The 27,954-nt window shown below is 41.5% G+C and overlaps 2 protein-coding genes across 3 annotated transcripts; one reads left to right on the top strand and one right to left on the bottom strand.

The window, feature by feature from the left end:
• Nucleotides 1-315: 315 nt before the first annotated feature.
• On the bottom strand, nucleotides 316-16,261 carry LOC116601175 (major facilitator superfamily domain-containing protein 4A). 2 transcript variants are annotated; one of them, XM_048728328.1, is made up of 11 exons: nucleotides 15,722-16,261; nucleotides 11,911-12,094; nucleotides 9,257-9,274; nucleotides 8,922-9,164; nucleotides 8,500-8,620; nucleotides 7,477-7,595; nucleotides 6,663-6,755; nucleotides 6,167-6,247; nucleotides 5,498-5,645; nucleotides 4,161-4,367; nucleotides 316-1,580 (listed from the first exon to the last, which is right to left on the bottom strand). In XM_048728328.1, the coding sequence occupies exons 1-11, from the start codon at nucleotides 16,024-16,026 to the stop codon at nucleotides 1,495-1,497; spliced, it is 1,605 nt and encodes a 534-aa protein (XP_048584285.1). In that variant the 5' UTR covers nucleotides 16,027-16,261; the 3' UTR covers nucleotides 316-1,494. The 2 variants fall into 2 exon arrangements, with proteins under 2 accessions (XP_048584285.1, XP_048584284.1); XM_048728327.1 differs by lacking the exon at nucleotides 15,722-16,261 and adding an exon at nucleotides 13,105-14,056.
• Nucleotides 16,262-16,429: 168 nt separating this feature from the next.
• On the top strand, nucleotides 16,430-27,372 carry LOC5517347 (major facilitator superfamily domain-containing protein 4A). Its single transcript, XM_032361876.2, has 12 exons — nucleotides 16,430-18,117; nucleotides 21,051-21,228; nucleotides 21,601-21,618; nucleotides 22,065-22,295; nucleotides 22,586-22,703; nucleotides 23,306-23,445; nucleotides 23,579-23,671; nucleotides 23,777-23,857; nucleotides 24,213-24,360; nucleotides 25,153-25,223; nucleotides 25,301-25,403; nucleotides 26,798-27,372. Exons 1-12 carry the CDS (start codon nucleotides 17,792-17,794, stop codon nucleotides 26,953-26,955), a joined length of 1,665 nt encoding a protein of 554 aa, XP_032217767.1. The 5' UTR covers nucleotides 16,430-17,791; the 3' UTR covers nucleotides 26,956-27,372.
• The last annotated feature ends 582 nt before the right edge of the window (nucleotides 27,373-27,954 follow it).

The raw sequence follows: 27,954 nt of genomic DNA, 5'->3' as shown, positions 1-27,954 counted from the left end.
TTTTTGGTCAACTATTGAATACCTTTTGAGCGGAATCTAGAAATTTGTGGTCATCGCACTAGGTAAATAACACCATTTTGAGCGATGTCGAGTCATTAAAATATCGCAAAATCCCCCACACAAACAAATACGAAATATTCTATGAGCCATGTCTTTCAAGGGCTTTTTTCTCAGAACTTTTAGTTCAAGAGGGAGAGAATGGGAGAGGCGACCTTAAAACCTAGAGACGCTGTGTTTATTGTCTTTTTCTCACTAAAACAAATGGGAATGTAAAATGGCGGGGGTATTGTCGTTTAAGACGAAGTTTTTAACTAATCCGTTTTGTCATTCATAGATGACACGCATTTTAATTGTATATTGTAATGATGAATGTTAAGACAGTTTATAGAGTATTCTCACAAATAAATAAGGTATTTACATATTTTTAACTAAACACCGATAAAATCATTAACCTTGTTCCTGGAATTCTGTTAGCAACAATTTGTGGTTCAGTGTTGGGTGACAGGTACAGAACACAGGGCCGTAGCAGGCCTCGAAATAGGGGGGGGGGGGGGGGGGGCACAATACACAAACATTAAGAAAACATTGGGGGCACAGCCACGCCGTCATTTCCTTATAATTTGTTAATATTGGGGGGAGCTGGGAGCACGAGGTGGGAGGGGGGGGGGGCACGTGCCCCCAGTGCCCCATCCCCTGCTACGGCCCTGGACCATAACAGAGTGTGCACCTGTTCATAATGCGGATTATGCTTTGTCACATGACAAAACCTTTTTTTTTTTTTTTGCTAATCCAGCGAACACGCTGTAGTTGGCAACAATTGGGTAACTTCTTCAATGGCAAACCAAGAAGTGGTTTTGTTGGTTCAATATGGCAAAATTCTGCTTAAAAGTTTGGTATAGCTTTCAAAAATCGAACCCTTTTAAAACTTCTGGGTCTGCCACTGATGATTATATTAAGAAATAGAAGATGTTTTCCATATAACCATGCCTAGGCCCCCACCCCATGTTCCCTTTTTCCTCCCCCCCCCCCCCCCCCCCCCCATTCCCTAACAGCAATAGTGGCCAATATTATGTTTGCATGGTACATCATCACACAACTACTATAAGATATTGCTTATAAGATATAAGATGTTGTTGACCAAAACAAATGATTTTTTAAATTGTCAAGCATCCAGTATTTTGCTTAATTCTTTCCAGATAACTTTTTGGGTCCCAACCCGTATTTCTTACTGCGAGTTTCGTTTTTTTGCCAGCCGTCTTAAATAATTTACATAATTGCTAAACTGCTTTCCATCTTCCGTCATTCAAACTAACGGAATTACATTGAATGCTTTTTGATTTGCGGAGAGTTGTGATTGGAACCCATTTTTGGGCTGGCCAATAAAAACGCTGAAAATATTTTGATTGATGGAGGTCAGAAGTCGATTTAGCTTTGCCGGCGTGGGTGAAAAAGAAAAAGCAGTAAGACACGGTCAGTGAATCTATTTCATTATTGCTATCTTTTGTCTAACGTTTCCTGGGATGTATCATCAAGTGTATCTATTGTGTTTTCACCGTTATCATCTTGGGGTGTGAGCTCAACTGGAAAAGACAAGGATTTTATGATGGTTAAGAAATGACAAGGGTTTAAAGATGGTTAACAGATACGAGCAAAATGATAGGAACAAAATGCAAATGTTGATAAAAATAAGTTCGATAGAAAACCATACGACGAGGAGTGGCAGAAGAATTGGTTTTAAAATATAATTGTGAAGAAAATATAAAGTATAAGACCCTTCCTTCCTTTTGTCGAGAAGGTAAATAATACGACGGGCGCGACATTCGCCACCAACAATACAACGTTTTAAGTTATAAGATATCCAATTAGTATGTAGGTATCTCAATTTTGATTGACAAGCACTTCAGAACTAGAAGGATTCTATCGTTCTCTGATGTGCCGTCAAGCATCACTTTACCTCGATGTCAATTAGATTGTACGTTCCTTGCATGATAGTTTTTAGATTATAGTTTGCTGCACGTTACTGTCAAGGAAGCCACGCTACCGAGCGTCACACACATTACTGTCAAGATAGCCACGCTAGCGAGCGTTACACACATTACTGTCAAGGTAGCCACGCTAGCGAGTGCCACACACATTACTGTCAAAGTAGCCACGCTAGCGAGCGCCACACACATTACTGTCAAAGTAGCCACGCTAGCGAGCGCCACACACATTACTGTCAAGGTAGCCACGCTAGCGAGCGTCACACACATTACTGTTAAGATAGCCACGCTAGCGAGCGCCACACACATTACTGTCAAAGTAGCCACGCTAGCGAGCGTCACACACATTACTGTCAAGATAGCCACGCTAGCGAGCGTTACACACATTACTGTCAAGATAGCCACGCTAGCGAGCGTCACACATTACTGTCAAGGTAGCCACGCTAGCGAGCGTCACACACATTACTGTCAAGGTAGCCACGCTAGCGAGCATCACACACATTACTGTCAAGGTAGCCACGCTAGCGAGCGTCACACACATTACTGTTAAGATAGCCACGCTAGCGAGCGTCACACACATTACTGTCAAGGTAGCCACGCTAGCGAGCATCACACACATTACTGTCAAGGTAGCCACGCTAGCGAGCGTCACACACATTACTGTTAAGATAGCCACGCTACCGAGCGTCACACACATTACTGTCAAGATAGCCACGCTAGCGAGCGTCACACACATTACTGTCAAGACAGCCACGCTAGCGAGCGTTACACACATTACTGTCAAGGTAGCCACGCTAGCGAGTGCCACACACATTACTGTCAAAGTAGCCACGCTAGCGAGCGTCACACACATTACTGTCAAAGTAGCCACGCTAGCGAGCGCCACACACATTACTGTCAAGGTAGCCACGCTAGCGAGTGCCACACACATTACTGTCAAGTTAGCCACGCTAGCGAGCGCCACACACATTACTGTCAAAGTAGCCACGCTAGCGAGCGCCACACACATTACTGTCAAGGTAGCCACGCTAGCGAGCGTCACAACGCTCCATGCGTTTAACACATTACTGTCAAGGTAGCCACGCTAGCGAGCGTCACGCACATTACTGTCAAGATAGCCACGCTACCGAGCGTCACACACATTACTGTCAAGGTAGCCACGCTAGCGAGCGTCACACACATTACTGTCAAGACAGCCACGCTAGCGAGCGTTACACACATTACTGTCAAGGTAGCCACGCTAGCGAGTGCCACACACATTACTGTCAAAGTAGCCACGCTAGCGAGCGTCACACACATTACTGTCAAAGTAGCCACGCTAGCGAGCGCCACACACATTACTGTCAAGGTAGCCACGCTAGCGAGTGCCACACACATTACTGTCAAGTTAGCCACGCTAGCGAGCGCCACACACATTACTGTCAAAGTAGCCACGCTAGCGAGCGCCACACACATTACTGTCAAGGTAGCCACGCTAGCGAGCGTCACACACATTACTGTCAAAGTAGCCACGCTAGCGAGCGTCACACACATTACTGTCAAGTTAGCCACGCTAGCGAGCGCCACACACATTACTGTTAAGATAGCCACGCTAGCGAGCGTCACACACATTACTGTCAAGATAGCCACGCTAGCGAGCGTTACACACATTACTGTCAAAGTAGCCACGCTAGCGAGCGTCACACACATTACTGTCAAGGTAGCCACGCTAGCGAGCGTTACACACATTACTGTCAAGGTAGCCACGCTAGCGAGCGCCACACACATTACTGTTAAGATAGCCACGCTAGCGAGTGCCACACACATTACTGTCAAAGTAGCCACGCTAGCGAGCGCCACACACATTACTGTCAAAGTAGCCACGCTAGCGAGCGTTACACACATTACTGTCAAGGTAGCCACGCTAGCGAGCGTCACACACATTACTGTCAAGGTAGCCACGCTAGCGAGCGTTTAACACATTACTGTCAAGGTAGCCACGCTGGCGAGCGTCACGCACATTACTGTCAAGGTAGCCACGTTACCGAGCGCCACACACTTTACTGTCAAAGTAGCCACGCTAGCGAGCGCCACCCAGTAATATTTATAATGTTGGAGCAACAAAAACAAGGTTTAACACTAAGGCACTGCCGCTATTTGTTTAATCAAAGCACTGTTTCAATAAATGCAGCGTCTTACCTTCCTGTCTGACTGATTGCTTGTGAGCACTAAAGCCTTTTCCAGATATGAGGACGGCCAGATACGCGCCTAGCGCGGTAAAGCAAAGAATAGTACCCACTACCAGGAAGCTTACAGGGCCCAGAGAATCGAACACCTTCCCGACAACCAGCGGGATCACCATCTCCCCTATCGCCGCGCTCACCACGAACATGCAGGTGATGGTGCCTGAAAAAATGATCAGCGGTATGCCTCATAAGGGGAAGACCGCTTCTCTAATCTAAATAATGTAGGCATGCCAGTTCTCTAGGAGTTTACGGTGTGATAAGCAATAATCACTTCTGCTGATTGTTGTTAGTAAAGAGAGTATACAGTGCTGTGAGTTGGGAAGATGGATGGATGGATGGATGGATGGATGGATGGATGGATGGATGGATATATTTTATTAGCAGCATACACACAAGTACATGGCTGTCACGCTAACAAACATTAATATAAAAAAAGTCCAGCTACTTTTAGACTACCCATCACTAGATAAAAAACAGTCATATATAAATTTAGCGACCTCCCTCTGCGCTGGTATAGGAGGATTTATTAGGTTCTGAAAAAAAGGATTCTTTCATCAACATATCTTTTATTTTTCATGACCTTTTTAACTTTTAAAACCTCAAGCACACGTTTTCTTTCCATCTCATGTCGCTTACATTTAATTAGGAAGTGGAACTCATCTCCGACCTCCCCTGAATTACACTGAGAACAAATTCTGTCCTCAGGCTTTCTATAGAACCTCTGGTAGCGCCCAGTTTCGATTTCAAGTTCAATCCTTAGGCGGCTAAGGGCTTTTCGGTGGTTGAGGTTGTGAATGCTGGAAAGGTATGTCTCAAAATCGTATGTCGTTTTGAAAGTTCTAAGTTAGTTTTTTTGACCGGGCTTTTTGGAGTCATTGAATATTTCGTCCAACCAACATTGAAATTCTATGTCTCGCAGCATTTGCTTGAAAAACACTTTATCCTCCTGCAAGGCATCGTTTTGCAAAATGTTGGTGAGGGTATCGCCCAATCCACACTAAGCGGCAATTGCTTGTAATTTTTTTTTTGCCAATGGGACTTATTATTAATGGGAATAATTATTGTCTTTAAGGTCTAAAAAAGTATCGTAGGATAAAAATCCTCATAGATCTCATATGGAAAAAGCATAGTATTTGAAGATTCCTTGATATGAAATGAGGGGGGGGGGGGGGAGGTGGGATGCGCACATAGGTCTCATATGGAAAAAGTATAGTATTTGAAAATTCCTTAATAGGAAATAACCCACTGAAGGGGGGGGGGGGGGGAGGGTGCGTCTACTTATTGCTTTACCTGTAATGTCAAAGTACTGCTCAACCAGCGCAACACTTGACGGAAAAACGTTACTCATAAAAAGCCCAACAGCACTAGTACCAAACCACACTACTGCACGACTGTGACGAAAAATCAGCATGACCAGACTTGAAGTGATAGTGCCGGCCTGGAGAAAATAAGAACGTAGCAGAAAGATGTAAGAGATGGTTTCAATCAGGCTGTAACGTCAGGGATTGACATCAGCGAATAAAAATAAATCGACTTTCTGTGTAACAAACTCGAGCGCACTCCGGCTTTTGGCGGCAAAATAATAACAACGAAAAGCAACTTATTCAGCGCTTACAAATCAGTCAAGAAAAGTTCTTTATCAGAATAGGCTAATTTTCACTGAAGGATTTTACTTTTCGTCGCTCTTTTGCGTGACGGGCGCAGTTAATTGTTTATCCATTTTGACTTGAATTTGCCACGTGATGTTTTTTAGTCAAGTCGCCTATTTTACTTGTCATGGATGTCTTATAGTCCTAAAGATTATTGTGCACAAAAGCTGTTAAAAATGTTTTTTTTATCTTTGCTGAGGAAGCTGAGGAAGTAGGACAATTAATAGGATAAGCTATCTAAAGGGCACAGGGTCACTATTCTTTCAAAATACGAGGCCTGAAAAGTCTTACCAGATCTGAAAAGTCTTACCAGATCTGCCAACAGCATGATGGCCGGTGTGGTGAAGAGAGCTACTGGTATAGAGATGAGCCTGCCAAGTGCTAAGGAGCCCTGGGAAAAAATGCAATTACGCGATGGGTAACATGGCCGGGCCGTTGCAGGGGATGGAGATACTGGGGGCACGTGCCCGCCACCCCCTTCTTATAATATTCTAAAAAACATTATGAGGAAATGACCCAGTAGGGGCCTGGTTGTGCCAACCAGTATGTTAATGTTTCTATATCGTTCCCTCCCCTAAATATTTCCAGGCAAATCTTACCGCTCTGATTGGTTGGTGCACAAGGAGTGAGTTTTTTTTCCCTTTTTACTTTATGCAAGGAGATATAGCTTTATGGAAGGAGATGGCTTCACGTTTGATTTTTAATTAAGCTTTAAAGTTGTATTACAAACTAAGAACAATAAGCCAGTGCGACTTATATGGGTTCTGATATCGATTTTTTCAATTTCGCTGGTATAAAGTACTTACCCAGAAAACTGACGTAAGGAACGCCCCCTCGGCGGGGGACATCTGTAGCGAGCTCTTGACGGCGTATGTGTACACATAGCCCCCGTATGAGCCCTAGATGCGAGATCTTATTATTATGATAGTCTTTATCATCAACGATAACATCTTCAACAGCATTACCACCATTATCATTAACATAATTATCACCATCATTAATAAAACTTATCTTCAAACGCAGTGGCTATATGCCCGACAGTCGGGACAGGTCTTGGATGGACTAAATGCCCGACAGTTTTTAATGTTCAAATAACCCAGTTGACTTCCAACTGAGTTCAAAGTATTCTATATTTGTTGAGAAAAGGCAAGCGAATCTGAATTTAGCTTTGTCGTCGGTATTGAATGCTTTCCGTTGCCTGTGTATACTATTAAATACTAGTTAGTGACACTTGATTTTTCAACGTGTCTACAGCTCTCAATTTAAGAAACTATCACAGTAAATTGTCGACCTAGTGAGTTCAAGGTATTGTATATTTGTGGAGAAAGGGTAGACGGCAGCATCATAGCCATCATCATAATTATATCACTATCAACAACAACATAGCCATAACAAATTCCTTCATCATCAACAACAATCATCGGCCCAGTGTATCATCAAGCTTCATAAAAATAACCACCACCACCGCCATCATCATCGTCATCATCATTATCATCATCATCATCATCATCATCATCATCATTATCATCATCATCATACTTAAAAAAAACACACCATTACAAGTGGCATTGTTGTCATCACCTTTCTATACACACAACCCCTTTATAAGCTCGGTGTTACCTGCATTCCATCGTAGAGGAACACGAGGAATGATGTCCACAATGAGATACAAATGATGTGGAACCGATGCGGGTTTTCCCACAGACCCAAGTGCGCCTTTCTATCCTCGTCTTCATTTTCTGATAGAAAAATACATAGGGACTGGTCTTAATTGTTGCACTATTAACCCTATTTAGACTGGGCTTTTTTGAGCTGTCTGTGACTGGGGAAAAAAGGCCATAAAAACGTTTATAATCATTTTTTGTAAGAATTTCCACCATCTTGGGTCCGCCTTCTTGGATCCGCAATCTTGAATTCTTATGATTTTTGCAAAAGAAAAAAAACTGGAATTATTACAGAAAAAAAGTATTTGCATGCATGTATCACTGCTCATAGTAATAATAAATGCATAATATCAGCTTTTAGTTGTTATCTAGTAAATCTAGTGACATTTTTAACAATAGCTTTGAGAGCAACATTTACCCACCCCTCCCCCTAAATATCCGAGGCAAAAAAAAATCTAGCGCTGTTGTGAAACTTGTCACCTATACAAACTCATAAAGTCAAAAGAGGCATTTAAATCTGAGAAACACGACCAAAATAAGAAAGATACACCACTATTTAGTTTTTGGGAAACCTATCTGTGACAAAGCAGTTGCCATGGTAACATGGAGCGTCTCCTCGACATCAAAACGTCCCCAGATAGATTTTAGGAAAAGTCACCAAGCCTTAGCCTCTTAGAAGCTGCAATGGTTAAGAATTTATAGCAACTTTCCCCGGAGGGAAGCTTAAAGAGCATCCCCCTCCCCCCCAGTCTGAATAGGGTTAACTATTAGAATGACGAATCTGGGTCAGCTACGTTGCTGTAATCAAAGTAATAAAATGATTACGATGAGAATGATTGATTGATGATGATGTTGTCATCGCCGCCTTAGTGATGAAGGCTGTGTTGATGAGGATACATTTGCACGTGTGCCTTGCCTTTACTTAAGGGAAGTACCCTGGGTCTTCCGTATTCTGAATTTCAGAGCTTTACAATCTCACCTCCAATTTCCTCTTTTAGATTCACCTCAGTAGATACTTGTGCCGCTTTTTTCTTTTTATATTGGTACTTCTCCCACTCTCCTTGGATGTATAGATAAGCTAACCCAGCGACAATCGGAATCTGATTAAAAAAAGACACATTCTCAAATTTTCCTTCAACGCAGGATAGCACAGCGCTGGGATGCGTTATACCGGCATATTGACATCTCCTTCGCGGTAAAATTAATCGCCCATGCTTTGCTTGAACCGAGAGCATTACTACACCTCCGCATCGTACAAAAACATCGGAGCCATCAACAAACGTGAACTTAACATCTCCTTGTTGTAACACCGCCAACCAAGAGAATGCAACACACTGCTGGACTGTCGCAAAGTCAATCTCTCTGAGAGAGCGACTTGCAGCAGTTCTAAATACTACTCACATGCGCAATGGCGACTATCCAGTAAGCGAACTGCACCTCGCTCTCGTACGCCTGATCAGCTATACTGATACCACGCGTAATGTTCAGGTGTCTGCTGTGGCGGTGACGGTGCTTGCCGCCTCCGTACGGTAACGCCTGCTCCCTTCGCATCGCTACTATCTCAGGATGAGGAGCACCGCTGAGGAACGGTTCGGCAATCAGCGGGCTCACGAATGCGCCAAATCCGTAAGAAAAGTAAAGTGCCTACAGATGATCAGAATATAATTTAATAAGAAAAAGAAATAATAATAATTTGGATAAGAGGTAACAGATTCTTGAAAATTTTGGATATTTACCTGAAGATAAGGTGAAACCTAGGAAACAAAAAAGGTAAACATGAGGATAAGCGTTTTAAAATACGGTTTTAAAACTACATTTTATCCCTGTTCTCTTCGCATTTTTTAAAATCTCTCAACCACACCCTCCAAAATACAGCAACATTTTTGTATGTCATGTACGTTTGTGCTGCCGTGTGATGTGCGTTTAAACTTCCGTTCCGATATACGTTTGTACTGCCGTGCAGATGTACGTTTGTACTGCCGTGCAGATGTACGTTTGTACTGCCGTGCAGATGTAAGTTCGTACTTCCGTGCAGATGTAAGTTTGTACTTCCGTGCAGATGTAAGTTCGTACTTCCGTGCAGATGTAAGTTTGTACTGCCGTGCAGATGTACGATTGTACTTCCGTGCAGATGTACGTTTGTACTGCCGTGCAGATGTACGATTGTACTTCCGTTCAGATGTACGTTTGTACTGCCGTGCAGATGTACGATTGTACTTCCGTGCAGATGTAAGTTTGTACTGCCGTGTAGATATAAGTTTGTACTGCCGTGCAGATGTAAGTTTGTACTGCCGTGCAGATGTACGTTTGTACTGCCGTGCAGATGTAAGTTTGTACTGCCGTGCAGATGTACGATTGTACTGCCGTGCAGATGTAAGTTTGTACTGCCGTGCAGATGTAAGTTTGTACTGCCGTGCAGATGTACGTTTGTACTGCCGTGCAGATGTACGTTTGTACTGCCGTGCAGATGTACGATTGTACTTCCGTGCAGATGTAAGTTTGTACTGCCGTGCAGATGTACGTTTGTACTGCCGTGTAGATGTTAGTTTGTACTGCCGTGCAGATGTAAGTTTGTACTGCCGTGCAGATGTACGTTTGTACTGCCGTGCAGATGTAAGTTTGTACTGCCGTGCAGATGTACGTTTGTACTTCCGTGCAGATGTACGTTTGTACTGCCGTGTAGATGTAAGTTTGTACTGCCGTGCAGATGTACGTTTGTACTGCCGTGCAGATGTAAGTTTGTACTGCCGTGCAGATGTAAGTTTGTACTGCCGTGCAGATGTAAGTTTGTACTGCCGTGCAGATGTAAGATTGTACTGCCTTGCAGATGTACGTTTGTACTGCCGTGCAGATGTACGTTTGTACTTCCGTGCAGATGTAAGTTTGTACTGCCGTGCAGATGTAAGTTTGTACTGCCGTGCAGATGTAAGTTTGTACTGCCGTGTAAATGTAAGTCTGTACTGCCGTGCAGATGTAAGTTTGTACTGCCGTGCAGATGTAAGTTTGTACTGCCGTGCAGATGTAAGTTTGTACTGTCGTGCAGATGTAAGTTTGTACTGCCGTGCAGATGTAAGTTTGTACTGCCGTGCAGATGTAAGTTTGTACTGCCGTGCAGATGTAAGTTTGTACTGTCGTGCAGATGTAAGTTTGTACTGCCGTGCAGATGTACGTTTGTACTGCCGTGCAGATGTAAGTTTGTACTGCCGTGCAGATGTAAGTTTGTACTGCCGTGCAGATGTAATATTGTACTGCCGTGTAGATGTTAGTTTGTACTGCCGTGCAGATGTAAGTTTGTACTGCCGTGCAGATGTACGATTGTACTTTCGTGTAGATGTTAGATTGTACTGCCGTGCAGATGTAAGTTTGTACTGCCGTGCAGATGCAAGTTTGTACTGCCGTGCAGATGTAAGTTTGTACTGCCGTGCAGATGTAAGTTTGTACTGCCGTGCAGATGTAAGTTTGTACTGCCGTGCAGATGTAAGTTTGTACTGCCGTGCAGATGTACGATTGTACTTTCGTGTAGATGTTAGATTGTACTGCCGTGCAGATGTAAGTTTGTACTGCCGTGCAGATGTAAGTTTGTACTGCCGTGCAGATGTAAGTTTGTACTGCCGTGCAGATGTAAGTTTGTACTGTCGTGCAGATGTAAGTTTGTACTGCCGTGCAGATGTAAGTTTGTACTGCCGTGCAGATGTAAGTTTGTACTGCCGTGCAGATGTAAGTTTGTACTGCCGTGCAGATGTAAGTTTGTACTGTCGTGCAGATGTACGATTGTACTTTCGTGTAGATGTTAGATTGTACTGCCGTGCAGATGTAAGTTTGTACTGCCGTGCAGATGTAAGTTTGTACTGCCGTGCAGATGTAATATTGTACTGCCGTGTAGATGTTAGTTTGTACTGCCGTGCAGATGTAAGTTTGTACTGCCGTGCAGATGTAAGTTTGTACTGCCGTGCAGATGTAAGTTTGTACTGCCGTGCAGATGTAAGTTTGTACTGCCGTGCAGATGTAATATTGTACTGCCGTGTAGATGTTAGTTTGTACTGCCGTGCAGATGTAAGTTTGTACTGCCGTGTAGATGTTAGTTTGTACTGCCGTGCAGATGTAAGTTTGTACTGCCTTGCAGATGTAAGTTTGTACTGCCGTGCAGATGTAAGTTTGTACTGCCGTGCAGATGTAAGTTTGTACTGCCGTGCAGATGTAAGTTTGTACTGCCGTGCAGATGTACGATTGTACTTTCGTGTAGATGTTAGATTGTACTGCCGTGCAGATGTAAGTTTGTACTGCCGTGCAGATGCAAGTTTGTACTGCCGTGCAGATGTAAGTTTGTACTGCCGTGCAGATGTAAGTTTGTGCTTCCGTGCAGATGTAAGTTTGTACTGCCGTGTGTAACCTTCTTTCCGTGTAGCTCGAGCAGCTGTACGTTTGTAGCGGTATCCAGTACGCCTACGCAGTAACCAGCAGCTGCTGTCGTCAAGATGAGAACCCAGAGTGTCCTGCAAATCGGGATGATCGCCATGAAGACGGCGTTTAGTGTAACGAACACGAGAAGCATCAGTATGCGACTGCAGTTAAACCTGTAACAAGACGTTGTTCAGTGTTAAGAACACGCGAAGCATTAGGGCACGACTGCAGTTAAACGTGTAACAAGACGTTGTTCATAACACGCGAAGTATCAGGATACGACTGCAATTAAACGTGTAACAAGACGGCGTTCAATGTTAAGAACAAGAGAAGCATCAGGGTTGGACTGCAGTTAAACGTGTAACAAGACGTTGTTCAGAACACGCAAAGTATCAGGATACGAGTGCAGTTAAACGTGTAACAAGACGGTGTTAAATGTTAAGAACACGAGAAAGATCAGGGTTGGACTGCATTTAAACGTGTAACAAGACGGTGTTCAGTGTTAAGAACCAGAGAAAGATCAGGGTTGGACTGCAGTTAAACTGTTAAAGACGGCCGGTGTTAAGTGTTAAGAACACGAGAGGCATCACCTTGTACTGTTTTGCGAAGTCTAATTGGGAGGACAAAAAAGGCATTTGTGGACCATTGATCACTTTTCAACTAGTAACCAATCCGCGGTACTTGAATTAACAATAATAAGGGTATACAGTAAATAAAAGCCTGGAAGAAGAGGACAGAGATGAGTGTATTTTTAAGAAAGCAGTAAAAATAAAATTTAAGAAAAAAAGAACTGGAATTTCCCCCATAGAGCTGCCAAGATGAAGATGTGTGGAGGAAAACATTGCAAAGCATTCTGGGAGATCCGGAGAAAAATTCACGAGGGGAAGGCCAGTCAACACTCCTCTCTCCAAAGTCAGATGGTTGTTTGGATGGTACATTAGTCATTTATAGTCAGTAAATAGGCCAAATGAAAATAAAAAATCAAAATACACAATTCACACTACAGGCAAGCAAAAGCCACTCGTAAAATTGCTATTTCCTCAGCTAATCCTTAACAAAACAACACCCAGTAACGCCTATGCGAAAACGTCAAGTACAGCCACCGGATACGGCCCAGTAGGGACTCTATAGGAAGATCACTGACATAAGTTCATTGGAATTGAATTGCCACGTGATTATTTACCTGTCAATTCCAAATCCTGCAAAAACTGCTCCCAAAAACCGCATGGAAGATTGCGCGAAAAGCAACCAACTTAGCGCGTCGATAATATCGATATCCGCAAAGAACGTGACAAGGTAGTCCATTAGCGTGGGTCCTGCCATACCCACAGACATCCCAAATAGAAAAAATGTCATAAAGTACTGCGTGTGCTCGAATACCGTGTAAGGTCGGCATCCATGCGACCGCTGACAACGCCCGGTGACCCGCAGGCGGTTCACAGAACTAGTGCAGTTACGCCATAGACTCCAAAAGTGGAGATAAATGAGTTGTTGCAACATAGTAAATCCCTTAAATGTGCTGAATCGCTTTCTGGTGTCTCTCCTATCGGAAACGTGGTCGGCTTATATTTTGCTTTATCTCTAAAATAATCCCGAATCATAAACAAAAATAAATTTACGCCTGTCCACATCCGTCTGGCGCCTGGGAATAGCCTTCTCCATATACGCCACCGTATTTTAAATACTTGGTATGCATGCCTGTAAGAATCCTAGTGTTTCCAGGGAAAGACGCCAACAGTTTTTGAATCGGGAGAGGCAGTTTATGCAGTTGTGTAAACTGGTCTTGTCTGGTCCATTTATCGCTTGTCTGGATTAGCAGTAGGCCTTGTCTCCTTACTCCGCCATTCGGTATTATTTGCGCTAGTAAATATTTCAGTTAAATCTTGTGACAGTATTTTGGGTTCAAGTGTTGATCTATCGCGTATTTACTGGCATGTTGATCCCCCATTTGTCTCTAGTGACCTGCAGTAGACTCGAGTGGGACGTTCTGACCTACCTGTTGCACCAGTAGATAATCTCGATTATCTCGGATTTCGCTCGAACGATGACATAGTCGTTTTCTCAGTTCAAGAAAGGCTCACATAATAGTGAATACTAACAGTTGTATTGATAAGGGTTGTATTACGGCCAGGTAAATTTTCCCTTCTATACGGACACCGACAATATGAGAATAGAACATGAAAAGTGTATTTATTTTATCGAAACTGCTGGTTTGTAAAAATGTCTCTGAGAAATGCTGTTCTTTATACACAACCTACTGTTTTTAACACAGACACATAGCAACATTTTTACGCTAAAGGATTTCATGGTTAAACACCAATATACTTTGTGAAACATACATTTTTTTTTGTTTAATCGGAATTGCCAAACGTACCAGGGGCATTTTTCTTACTAGCGAATTAGCATTAATGACTTGTTAGCTACTTAAACTTAGCAGGCGATTAATGTAGTCCAAACGCCCAACTAACTACGTTCCCATCAGACAAATTACCCACTATATTCATCAATGGTAGAAAAAATGGTGCCTTCTATTAGTAAAGCTTTTGGGATGAAGCGTAAAGACTGGCATAAATCACTTCATTATCTACCTTACTACACTTAATTTTCGCGTCACTTTAATTTAGCGAATTTCGCGATTTTAATAGATTTGCGAAAATAAAGTGACGCGAAATTAAATGTCGCGAAAATTGGAGTGGTCAAAAATTCAGTGAGTACACAAGAAGGGAATATTGACCGTTTTATGGAAACACCTTGTCTATTTAGTCATCTAAATACATATAGTACGTTAAGGGGTTGAGTTGGGCATGTATTTATAGATTTTTGTGAATCTAAATTCAGCCCACGCATCATTTTGTTAGAAATTGTTTCAGTTTTGATGATTACAGGACATTTTAATTCCACTTGTTTTGCTTGATTTTATTATCCTAAAATCGCGAAATCGCAAAAATAAAGTGATCTGATTTTTACGAAACTAGGTAAATCGTGAAAATAATGTCACTAAATATCGCCATCTCAAAATCGCAAAATTTTGACGTCGCGAAAATTAAGTGTAATAAGGTAAGCTGCATGTATCTACAGCTTTAGCCTAACGAGGGAGCAGCGGAGGGAGACCATGGTTGGATTTGCTAAGTTCATGGTTGCCAAGTATTTTTTGAAGTCAAATCTAATAACAACGACTACATCAACAACGACTACGACTACAACAACTAGGCCTTATGGCAAAGACGATCCGGGGCCCCAAACATGAGAGCTCGTAGACCACAAGTACTAGATACATTTTATACTGAACAACAATAATAAACTAGCCTTCGCCATCGGCAACTCCGCATTTTAAAGAAAAAGAGAGAGGGGGAGAGGTAGGGCTTCCTGTGGTTCAGGAGCTCTTACGTTTTTCACCACAGGATACCCGATTTAAGAAACCTTATTGCATCTTTTCTGTTCTGCTATAGATGCGTGCAGAGGAACATGATAATGAAAACTGTCAGCTTGATATTTGTGAAATTGATCTTAAGCATTTCATGATCATAATGCTCTTGGTTATCAATTATATCGTGTCACGTGGCGAGAACTATGGCAACTAAACGGAACTAAATTGCCCCAGGCCAAAGTACAGGTTTTGTGTGTAATCACAAACAAATTACAAACTTCAGTTACACTATGGAACCCCGACACGAACGAATGGATCATCCATTAGCGATAGCGCAATAAAAGAAGACAGGGGTATTACTGTGAAAAAGGCAAAAAATTGAGAGCCTTGAAATTGAATAGCGTAGGATTGAATCACAGGTGGTGTTCCTCACCTGTCTAAGATGATACCCGCCATTATCGCCCCCAATAGCGCATAGGCGGCCTGAGTGAAGAAGAGCCAGCTCATCATATCAAGCCCGTGTCCTACTAAATGCCCTAACTCTATCAGCGTGGGCCCTAGAATTGCCATCGTCGTCCCAAACGAGAAGAAACACCCGCAACACATAATCGTGAGAAAGAAAGACTTTTTGCTTTCCACGCGTGGGGAGTCTTTGACATCACTTTTACCAGCCTTTGAACGTCTTCGCGGCTTTTTATCTTGTATAATAGTCACTCCTATGAGATGAGTAAAAGCCATTACGGTTTGTCATTACTTTAAGAGGGGCGGTTAAAAACGTCTTGGCGAACCCATTCCAATTATCCAATTTCAACCCTCATTCATTTTGAATACAGCGTTTCTTGATGTTTCTACCACGCGGATACGTGCGCCGTGCCTCCATATTTTAAAGGTGATTTGGATTATTAAAAGCGGTAACGTTCGTATTCGTTTATATTTTCTCTGTGATGGAATCCATGTTGGCGCCCGACACTCTCTCTAACATCATTAGTTATTCATTAACAAAATTTGCTATTGTTATTTCTTCAAAGGCTTGTGGCAAATAAAACACTACAAAGACATGGCAAATATGGCTCTTCATCAAACAATACAAGCCGCATTTGCCTAAAATATTCCCTTTTTACAACTTGATGAAAAAAAGGAAAAAAGCTGTAGCGGCACATAAAAACACAAGACCGACAACTCATTTTTATGCATGTGCGATTTTGGCTGGTCAAACAGTATTGTTGATATTTGCACTTACATTTGTTCATAAATACGAAAAAATTCTTGACCTCTGACAAGAGATTAAACACCGTGTTTTTTAACTTTGACCACTTACAAGAATACCTTTGGAGCTTTAGGGTTATTGTTATAATAACTTCCCAATCTGTCCGACGATAACTCAAAATCTTAAGTCAAGCATAACAACTGCATGTAAAAATTGACATTTTCACGGTTGGTTAGTATACTAATATTGCACAATCTATCTACTAAGTGGAAACGATCACCAAATGGCCATCCTAACAACACAGAGGAAGAAAAGAAGGAAAAGAACGTTGATTATTCGACTCTGGCTCATTCGGAATGCTGTTTTCAATACTCGTTGTGCCGTTGAAAGATAAAAACAAATACAATATAAACGTTATAAATATTTGCGAATGCTCTTATATCATTAAGTAGTTTACGAAAAAGATACATTGCTGCTGTTAGAACTTCTCCCTTATAGCCCGAAAAAGAAAGAAACAGCACTGTAACTGATGTCTTGTCGTAAATACAATATCGCCTTGACCAACGCAACATCTTCACCTGCGCGTGGAAGGAGCAATAACGAATAGGAGTGGGAATCAGCGAACACGCGAAAAACTGTCACGGACACTTTGGTCATTAAGAAATAGATAATGACAGCAATCAGTAAACCCAGAAACGATTATATCTCCCCTTTTCGAAACGCAAAGTGCAAACACATAAATATGATATGAAGGACACACACAGAGAAAATTTCTACCACGGAAATAATGCTATTCATTTATAAAGGATTTTTAACTGTTTGACGTACATGTCTTAAGATAACTGTAGTTCCTGAAAGAAAAAGATTAAAGGTACTGGGCGCTATGTGATTTCTTTAACTGATCGTAATAGTAAAGTTTGCGTCTATAAGGAGAAAGTTGATTGGCTGATGCGGCGCGCGTTATCCTATGGTCAATACCCATAGAGTAATTACCGGACAAATATCAAACAGGAGGGACAGATGCAACGATTTCATCTTCCAAGAAAATTCAAGCCGTCTCCTATTGCTTGAGAAAAACTAGATCTTTTTTGATTTACTGATCTTAGAGACTTCAGTATGGCTTATCCCTAGATAATGCTACTTTCTCATGAGGCCGTTAAACATGGGAGATCGCCTGCAGCCTAAATCTTATTTGTGATATTATACGTCCAGGGAGTAGACAGATTCTCAGCCTCACAAATGAAAAACTGTCCAGTGTGATTTAATTCATCATTTTGAGACGACTTGAACAAGGGTATGGACCCTTTTATAGAATCGAGCTCGGACGACGAGCAAGAACCTTTATTCAACAATGAAGATGTTGAGGCAGAGACCTTTCAGAAAAAGCCATTCAAGCAGAGAGTCCTTGAGATTGTCGGCGACAATCCGAGAAACTTTAAGGCGGCAATGTGTTATTGTGGAGTGTTTATGGTGTTTGGCATGTCTGACGAAGTGCTTGGCCCTACTCTCCTTGAACTCCGTTGCCTGACGGGCCAGACAATCACAATTATGAGCTTGCTTTTCTTCATTCACGACTTGTGCAATGTTTTTGGTTCAACCACGGGAGGATTATTTGCAGACCGGTGAGCACTTTTATTTGTGATTTTTCTCGTAATCTTATCGTGCCAAGCATAAGTTATGAAGTTAGTTGACAATTGTAAATTTGCGCCGACTTCCACGCAAGCGCGCCCTTTGAATCAACGCAGGAATGCTAAAATCACTAAAATTGAGGGATAATAACTCAGGATGTTTATCATTCGTTATAATCGGTGTGATTTGTTTGATTTTCCTAAAGTAACAGTGTCTTCATCGCAAAGCTTTGTAAACGCTTTAGTGTTTAGATGAAAAGACGGCTCGTCGATTGTGGGTATAATACTCGTTGGTGGGTTATTGACTAAAAGAAGTTATAAACGAATCAATCGGAAATTCAGAGAACTGGCGCCAAGAGAGACAAAAATGAATTATGTACAAAGACAGACCAGCTATTTACTGAACAAGGTTAGCAGCTGAATTAAACGTAAGGATTTACATCGAGAACGTTATAAAGTATTTACACTTACACAGACTTTTTGTGTTTTTGCATAATGGTTAAAAAACAAATTTCACGAATAAAAGTATTTGGTATAAATTTATCGTGGAGCCAGCTTATATAATTAAACAAGCTGCAGTATTCATAATTTTGTACTTTCATGCAGAATAACCCTAGTTGGTATTTTGTCATGTCTATTTTAGTAGCTTATCAATTATTTAAGAATCTAGGTAAGATTGGATTTGCAAGCTCTGTGTGTAGTCCTTTACTCTCTGTGAAACTGTTCTTTACCAACTTTTTCGGCTCCGCGCAAATATCTACACGAGTATAAAAGAGACATTAAAATTTCATAGGGCGTGATTTTCTTATTATTATATTTTCCCATGGATTCTTTTATTGGAAAACCGCACACTGGGAAAGTGTGGGTTTTCTTTCTCGTAAATCTAAAGGACTTTCTGTCTGTGGCAGCGTTCGGTGTTTGAATATTTCGAGTCGGATCCTTGTTTATAAGTTTTGAATGATTTAGCACCCGCACATGGCAAATAGTTCTCATTTACAGCATCTTTTTAACATGACCCGATAACGTACTTGCTTTAACAGCTCCATCCCCGTATCCACCATGGTAACCTTTAAACACCAGTCGCTATGGTGGGTCGTAAACAGACCACACCGAATTTCAAAATATTATAACCGTAGCACTGCCTACGGCAATCGTCTCAATCAAAACCACTGGTATTTTGTTATCGAGTCTTTTGAAAGGTTAATCAGTTCTATCCAGAATATGTTTAAACAATCGTCTAAATAGTAACTTGTATACACTCTTTTTTCTTATAAGAACGCCTAATTTTGAGTTGAGGCTTCGCCGTTCATATTTTTGGAGCATTGTAAGGCTGTATGTAATCTTAAAGATGTTCTTTAATTTTCGTTTTTATGAAAATATAATACCCTTGAATAATGAGGAAGAGAATAAATCAAATGATTAAAAGCAATAATATCTAAGGTTGTTATTATGGACACAATTTCGGTTTGCATTATTTTCGAAAGCATCAGACTAGCAAAGCAATATTTTGCTGCCATCTGAGCCTCGCCAAGTTTTTAAAATTTGGTAAAATCAAAGTCTGGACGTTCTTATAAAAAAGGGAATCGTATATAGATATTCTATTCACCTTAATCATTCAGTTTAACCTTATTTTCATTTCTTAATATTCCATTTTCACTACTACTGCAAAAAAAATGCGATGATCAGCAAGAGATTGAAACTTAAGTATATTGTATGTTTTGAATCGAGACCTTAATTAAAAAAATGACTTTTCTAGCACCTGCTTGAAACTTAAAGAAGAAGCTGTTGAATTTCGGCAACTCAAGCCCTAAGGGAATTTAAAAAAAAGTAATCGGCATTTCGAGCTATCGAGTGTATAAATTTATAGAAACATAATTGAAGGAAGAGATAAAACCCTATGAGTTAGCGGGATGATCGAGTTATCGTGGGGGCAATTTATTGAATTTCTCGGTGTTATTATTCAAGCACAAAGATGAATTATTCCTCGCTCCATGAACAAGGTTTCATAGAAGAAGAACACCTATAGAATTATTCTAAACACCCACAAATTACACCCTTATTTGGGGCCCATTCTTTATTTCATTTTTTCATTCAATCTCTTCAAACTCTTAAAAAACCTCTCGCGCGTAGGGAGTTGGCCGGAGTTTCGTCTCCATTCTTTCACAACTCCCTGGTATAATGTAAAAAGATGATTCGAGAATAGAAAGTTGAATCTGCAAGGCACTTTGACTAACAATTGAGTCATTCGTTATGAATTTAAATACTTATCATTATCATCAACAATAGACTTTTCAGCTGATTAGCTTGTTAAGGAATTAAACAAAGTTGGAAAACTACTTGCACAAAATCAAATCAGGCCTCGCGCTCTAGCTTCCAAGTTAATTTCTAGACAAAAGGACCAAAAATCAAGCAATAAATTGGATCGTGTCATCTCTATCATCATTCCTGGTTTCATTGTCGTATCAAAGATAAGAAATGGCTCCTTCCTCTCTTCCTTGCTTATTCCCTGCAGGGAAGAAGTAGTAGGAATGTAATCGCGTCATAACGGAGTGCATCCCGTCTCATTGTCAGGCGCTTTGTTGCTATGGAAACCGGAGTTATGAACCTTGTCTGGGACAGAGGTCTACTGCCACGCCCCTTTGCCATCCATGCCACACCCCTTTGCCATCCATGCCACACCCCTTTGCCATCCATGCCACACCCTTTTGCCATCCATGCCACACCCCTTTGCCATCCATGCCACACCCCTTTGCCATCCATGCCACACCCCTTTGCTATCCCTGGAACATTTTCGTTTGTCCTTCGCGCTGAGTTTAGCACCGTCTTGAGCTCTCACATGTATATTCCCGGGTTGGATTATGCTCTTAATATGGGGCTTGGTGTTAGCGCCTTTCTGTTAATCCCCTATTTATATGCTTGTTATACAGGTTCAATGCCAATCTTCTGCTATCCATCGCGCTCGGTGTAAGCGCCGTGTGCATCATCGCCATTCCCCTGTGTCGGGTCTTCGTGTTGATGCTTATTCTGGCCGGTATTTACGGAGCGTGTTTTGGCGCCACAGATACCTTTACTACATTTCAGCTGATTCGCATGTTTGGAAAACAGGTGAGTGCGTCATTTTATCTGTCTCTAGTTTGGTGATTTTGGTCTTGTACCGTACCGTAGCTAGAAAACTGGCGACATTTTCCTTCATACACATCATTTATAAAATCAATTTTGCCCCAGTGCCGATTGAGATTATTGGAAGAGCAATGAAGAATTTCAACTTCGTTACTCACATTCTCTTGTGCATTTCAGTTGATGTGCAAGGCGATAAAACACGTTGCAATTATCCAACTCGCAGCTAAGACCTGGGAAGACCCCTTTGTACATGCAATGGCATACAGGCATATAATATAAGCATCTTCTAAATGTTAAACTTAAGCAAACAATGTCTTTATCAAGATACGCTTATATTCTTTCTTACTCTTATTTCAGGTTTCTCCATATTTGCAGGTAAGGCCATATTAGACTATATTCGTCGTTACCAAAAAACCATGCAAAAAAGCGCGAACATTGCTGGCGTAAATAGCTAGCGTTACTGGTTCACTAATGCTGTGTTGTTTGGACACTATGTCGTGAGGTGCTGAGAAGCCCATCATAAATACTTTTCTTTGGCCGCAGTTTTCACGGGGCTTTTTAGGTAATTCTGTCTGATATTGGCGCTGTTTTCACGGGGCTTTAAGGCAATATTGGCCGATGTTGTTGCTGTTTTCACGGGGCTTTTAGGCAATAAACTATCTGATGTTTTCGCTGTTTTCACGGGGCTTTTAGGCAATACTGGCAAATGCTGGCGCTGTTTTCACGGGTCCTTAAGGCAATGCTTGTCGATATTTGCGCTGTTTACACAGGGCTTAGTAACCCTTCTATTGTAGCCTGAACGAGCAATGATTTGGTCCTAGGCTTTACACTTCACGTATGGACTTGGAGGATTCATAACGCCCCTGGTGGCCCGCCCGTTCCTGCGAGACGAGTGCGTGTATATCGTGAACTACACGACTATCGTGGACGAGTGGCCGTATGCAAACAGCACTTCGGGGATCGACAACACCTCAACTGTTTTTTTCAGCCAGGAGTCCGTCTATAGGGACAGCCACGTCAGATGGGCCTACTGGATCGTTGCACTTTGTCATGTAAGAGCTTAAACGGGAGATATCTCTGTAAATAAATCAATATGGGGGGTCATGAGGGGGTCAAGTAGCAATTAAGTAAGTGTAGAAAAGTAATAGTGGGAAGTAAGGGTGAGCTAGAAGGTAAAGAATGGGAAAGGAAGAAAGCAAGTTTTAAAATAAGTTAATTTTAAAACCAAATTAATGTCCCGAGCGTGACATCAAGACGCTTGACGAACAAAATTATTTTGATAAGCGTAAGAGCTCTCTAAGAAAAATTGTGTGGAACCCATCTATATTTTTCTCGTTTACAGCTTCCTGTGATCTTCGGTTTACTGTGGTTGCTGTTCACGCGAAAACTGGAGAAACTCAAGAGTACAGGTGCCACACAGGACCTGTCTGTATATGGGAGCCAAACAATGAGCAATCCAGGTAAAACCGACGGAAAACTAGGAAATTGAGGTACTCCAATGAGCAAACCAGGTAATATCAGCGTAATATCAACTAAGAAAAGTAATGGTTCTTCAATGGACAGTCATGACCAGCCAGGAAAATAAAGGCACTCCAATAAGCAATCCAGGTAATACCAACGGCAAGCCAGGAAAAGATCGTACTTAATGAATTATCTAGGTATAAAACTAACGAAAATAACCAATAGGATTTAAGTATATAGTAGATAATACAAGTAATGATATGGGTGGTCAAACATGTGGAAGGGAAAAACAACGGTAACATCGGCAATCAAGAAGATGTTAGGTAATCTGTTGTATCTAGTCTTACCTATCTATAATTTGGCAATGGCCAGTGTCTAAGAGAATAATCTCGCCGCTATTAGTCACAAGGATTTTCTAGTACATTGAAAGGCTAAAGGAACTAATTTGCGACTTGCACAAGAAATCACTTGACTTTTTGAGTGGCAAACTCTCTTTAAAATAAGCCCAGAAATGGCTGCGACTGTCGAGGACTCCCTTCAGGGCTCACTACCTCATCTTTCACAGATTATTGCTGCTCTGGCTTATGATTCCGTTTTATAGGATACAACCACCATATTGTGGCGCTTTACCTTAACGGAAGGTCTCCATGGTTACGCGTGTTCGGCGAGGATCAAAAGCCGCGTGTCATCGTGGTGACCGTATTGACGTCACTTATACTGCTGCTGTACGACGGGCTCATGGTAGGTGACATCACAATGACCAGAGAAAGCCGAAAAAAACCATGGGGAACAACTTTGATTGGTCAGTTTGTTACTTTAGCAGTAAAGAGGGCTGTTTTTTTTGTATTTTCTTATAATTGCCACCACATTTCAGGCAACGTTTGGTGCGTACGTTTACTCCTACGCCGTCAGAGGAGCAGTCCACATGAGGACAGATCATGCGGCGTACCTTAACTCTCTATTCTGGGTAAGAACGCAGCAAAAACGAAGTAAGAAAAGATTTCATATTTCGAAGGCTTGTCAAATACAGATTATTTCACATACTCAGGAAGATAATATTTGTTTCCCCCAGGGTGCTCTGTCGGTGGGACGTTTTCTAGCGATAGGTATCGCCCTCTACCTGAAGCCACCCACGATGATGATGATAGATCTGGTGAGTACAAAGGTGGCTGCACACAGGAAAATATCTTACAATGAATGTCGTACATTTGCTTGATTAGACAAATGTCATGAATTTACTTTGTACATAAGTTTAAAATACCAATAAGTTTGAAGATACCATACCGTCTTCTTGCTGATGTGATGTTTACGGTAATATAACTATTGAGCAACCAACATAAGGTGTAGGTAATATGCACACAGAAACAAAGATGAGTGTGTATGAAGTGATATGTATACATTTCTTCAGTGACTTGAGATACTTGAAAAAAAATTACATTAAGATGTCACTGGAGGAAGTTGAAACAATTACATTGGGATGGCGAGAACCTTCTCTGTTCTCCTCATAGATTGGCTGCTTGTGCTGTGCGTTCTATATGCTGGTCATGGAACACAGCGAGACCGCCTTGTGGCTGGGAACAGCGGGTGTCGGTCTTTTCATGAGCAGCGTCTTCCCGACATGCATCGCGCTGGCGGAGTATTACATCGATATGACAGGTAAAAGATATCTCCTCTGAGAACATGGGCAATACCCACCGCGCTGGCAGAGTGTTACATCGATATGACAGGTAAGATAGATGTCCTCAGAGCACATGGGCAACACCCATCGCGATGGCAGAGTGTTACATCGATATGAGAGGTAAGAGAGATATCCTCTGAGCACAAGGGCATTACCCACCATGCTGGCAGAGTATTACATCGATATAACAGGTAAGAGAGATGTCGTCTGAGAACATGGGCAATACCCACCGCGCTGGCAGAGTGTTACATTGATATGACAGGTAAGATAGATGTCCTCTGAGAACATGGGCATCACCCACCGCGCTGGCAGAGTGTTACATCGATATGAGAGGTAAGAGAGATGTCCTCTGAGCACATGGGCATCACCCACCGCGCTGGCAGAGTGTTACATCGATATGACAGGTAAGATAGATGTCCTCTGAGTACATGGGCAATACCCACCGCGCTGGCAGAGTGTTACATCGATATGACAGGTAAGATAGATGTCCTCTGAGTACATGGGCAATACCCACCGCGCTGGCAGAGTGTTACATCGATATGAGAGGTAAGAGAGATGTCCTCTGAGCACATGGGCATCACCCACCGCGCTGGCAGAGTGTTACATCGATATGATAGGTAAGAGAGATGTCCTCTTAGCACATGAGCATCACCCACCGTGCGCGAGGGAGTGTCACGCAATCTCAGAATCATCCCCATGTGATTTTATGTATTAAACCGACTATAAGAGGATCATGACATATCACTTAAGAATGTCCTGTCTGATTACAGCTCCTGTGACAAGTGTAATGATAATGAGCGCAGCACTGGGTGAACTCCTGTTACCACTTCTTGTTGGGCAGGTAGGTACAAACGACAGCTTAAAGAGTGCGAAAAGGCGCTACTTTCTTTTGTGTGATTTTGACTTTGTCCGTTCCAGGTATTTGAGAGACTCGGTCCTGCCAGTTTTCTGGTCATCGCGTTCTGCGCAACCTTCGTGGCTCTACTCATCTTCATTCTTCTGAGGGCAATAGAGGGGCGAGGTAGGCATGCGCGGGTATTCCTACCACGGCAGAGTTAAGGAATGACAAAGATAATTAGATAGATAGATAGATAGATAGATAGATAGATAGATAGATAGATAGATAGATAGATAGATAGATAGATAGATAGATAGATAGATAGATAGATAGATAGATAGATAGATAGATAGATAGATAGATAGATAGATAGATAGATAGATAGATAGATAGATAGATAGATAGATAGATAGATAGATAGATAGATAGATAGATAGATAGATAGATAGATAGATAGATAGATAGATAGATAGATAGATAGATAGATAGATAGATAGATAGATAGATAGATAGATAGATAGATAGATAGATAGATAGATAGATAGATAGATAGATAGATAGATAGATAGATAGATAGATAGATAGATAGATAGATAGATAGATAGATAGATAGATAGATAGATAGATAGATAGATAGATAGATAGATAGATAGATAGATAGATAGATAGATAGATAGATAGATAGATAGATAGATAGATAGATAGATAGATAGATAGATAGATAGATAGATAGATAGATAGATAGATAGATAGATAGATAGATAGATAGATAGATAGATAGATAGATAGATAGATAGATAGATAGATAGATAGATAGATAGATAGATAGGGGTTTTATTCAATTGCCATGGCAGTATTACAGACTGAATTAAGGCAAAAGGCCAGCACATATAGCGTTATACTATTACAGAAATCGATAAGTAACAAAGTCACCAAAGCGTTTAGTTGCAGAAATATGTTTGTAGGTATTCATACTGCCGGATCTTAGTGAGTATCCATGCACATTATTAATTACGCCTCCAGTAATTACAGATCGAAGGGGTTCTAGCTCTTTAGCGGAGGTCATGAGACTGATACAAAGCTCGCGCCTGCGGTCAGCAAGACTTTGGAGCCCGCTGGTTTCCAAGGCCTCCTTGTATCGTAGATGGGAAAATTAGACAGAAAAAGGAGGGTGGAGTATTTCATAGAGCTCTTTGGGGTCAGTACGCAGCTCTTACAAGCTGCAATTTCATTGGGCAAATTAACAATATCCGCACCTCGACACAAAGAACGAGAAGAATAGAGACAAAAGAACTCCCTTGTAGAACAGAGATAATAGGAGACAAAGCAGCTGCGTACTTACTCGCTTGAAATGTGAAGCAACTTTACATATGTTTTAGTACAAGGTTTTTCATCAGGAGGTAAGACCAGGACTAATCAAATGCGAGACGAATAAAAAACTCGGCCTAACATCCTCTGCATGCTCTTTGTCAATATTGCCTGTTAATCAAGTGTTCTTTTACTAATAGAATGAGCACCTATTATTATTGTGCACAACACAACCAGTTGGGTATTCTGATGACCTATTTCTATCGTAGATATCCTCGGTTTTTTCTGGTTTGTGTGGTGTGGTCAAGCTCCGAGTTCAGCGTGCAACACAGAACATAAGGCCCCACAGCCTAACGTAGGGACAGGCAAAGCACCGGTCTTCGATACTGTCGAGATGAATGTACAGGCGAGCACCGTACCAGGATAGTCAAAATCACGTATTCGTCACGTGGCTTTTCACGACGAGTACAACCAGCGTGATAGCAATAGTGTCTTGCTTTATTGTACTTGATTGACAAAGTGATACTTGATTGACAAAGTGATGCCTCTAGCGTGACACATAATAGACAGTGCTTTGTGTAGATAGGAAATATTAAAGTCTAGGTGTTCTGTCCGAGCTTCCTGTGGTGGCTGAGAGGCCGGAAGTGTGACGCCACAGTACCTGGAAGGGTGCCCTGGGACTAGGCTGTAACTTACAATTATAAAATGATAGCTTCTTCAAGAAAATGATAAGGAAAATGGGATAATCACAATGCAGAAATAAATTATTTGTAGTATACGATGGCTGTAGGTAACGTAGAAGATTTGTATAGATTGAAGTTTTAATAAAGGAGTTGTCTCTAAATTGCCTGGACTTATTCAGGATGTCTTATCACTGTTTGAGGGAAGTGTGTGGCTAGACTAGAAATTTAGTTATATGCGGTTAGGTGCCCCTGTGAGGTCATTCATCAGAAAAATGAAGTCTTGCAACATTGACAAAAAATATAATAAGAACAAAATGTGTTTGAGTTTATCTTGCTTGAGCTGAAGAAGAAAAACACATACGAAGCACATACGAAACACATACGAAAACATATACGAAGTTTAAAAGATCTCAGAGCCCGACCAACGACGAACTCCATCATCATCATATTGGGATGTGGGCGGAAACAAAGGGTATCTTCCTTTCTCAGACAAAAGTTGGTGTCGCCATAGAGATGTAAATAAGAATACACAGACGTCATACCCGGGCTCTAATAAAGACTTTTAGTTGTATGGATTGGAACAATTTGAATTTGGAACACATGACCTGTTTCATTAAGAACCAAATGAAACTCGTTAATAAATAACGAGTTCATTCACAAAATGGAACTAAATTTATAAATAATAATGTAGGGAGAAATAGCCACTAATTTATTTCTGCTCCATGCATGAAAAAAATTGGATG

The sequence above is a fragment of the Nematostella vectensis genome, chromosome 1, assembly GCF_932526225.1.
Source record: "Nematostella vectensis chromosome 1, jaNemVect1.1, whole genome shotgun sequence".
Classification (NCBI taxonomy): domain Eukaryota; kingdom Metazoa; phylum Cnidaria; class Anthozoa; order Actiniaria; family Edwardsiidae; genus Nematostella; species Nematostella vectensis.
Note: the sequence above shows the minus strand (reverse complement) of the source record. Positions and strands in the feature narration are given on the sequence as shown.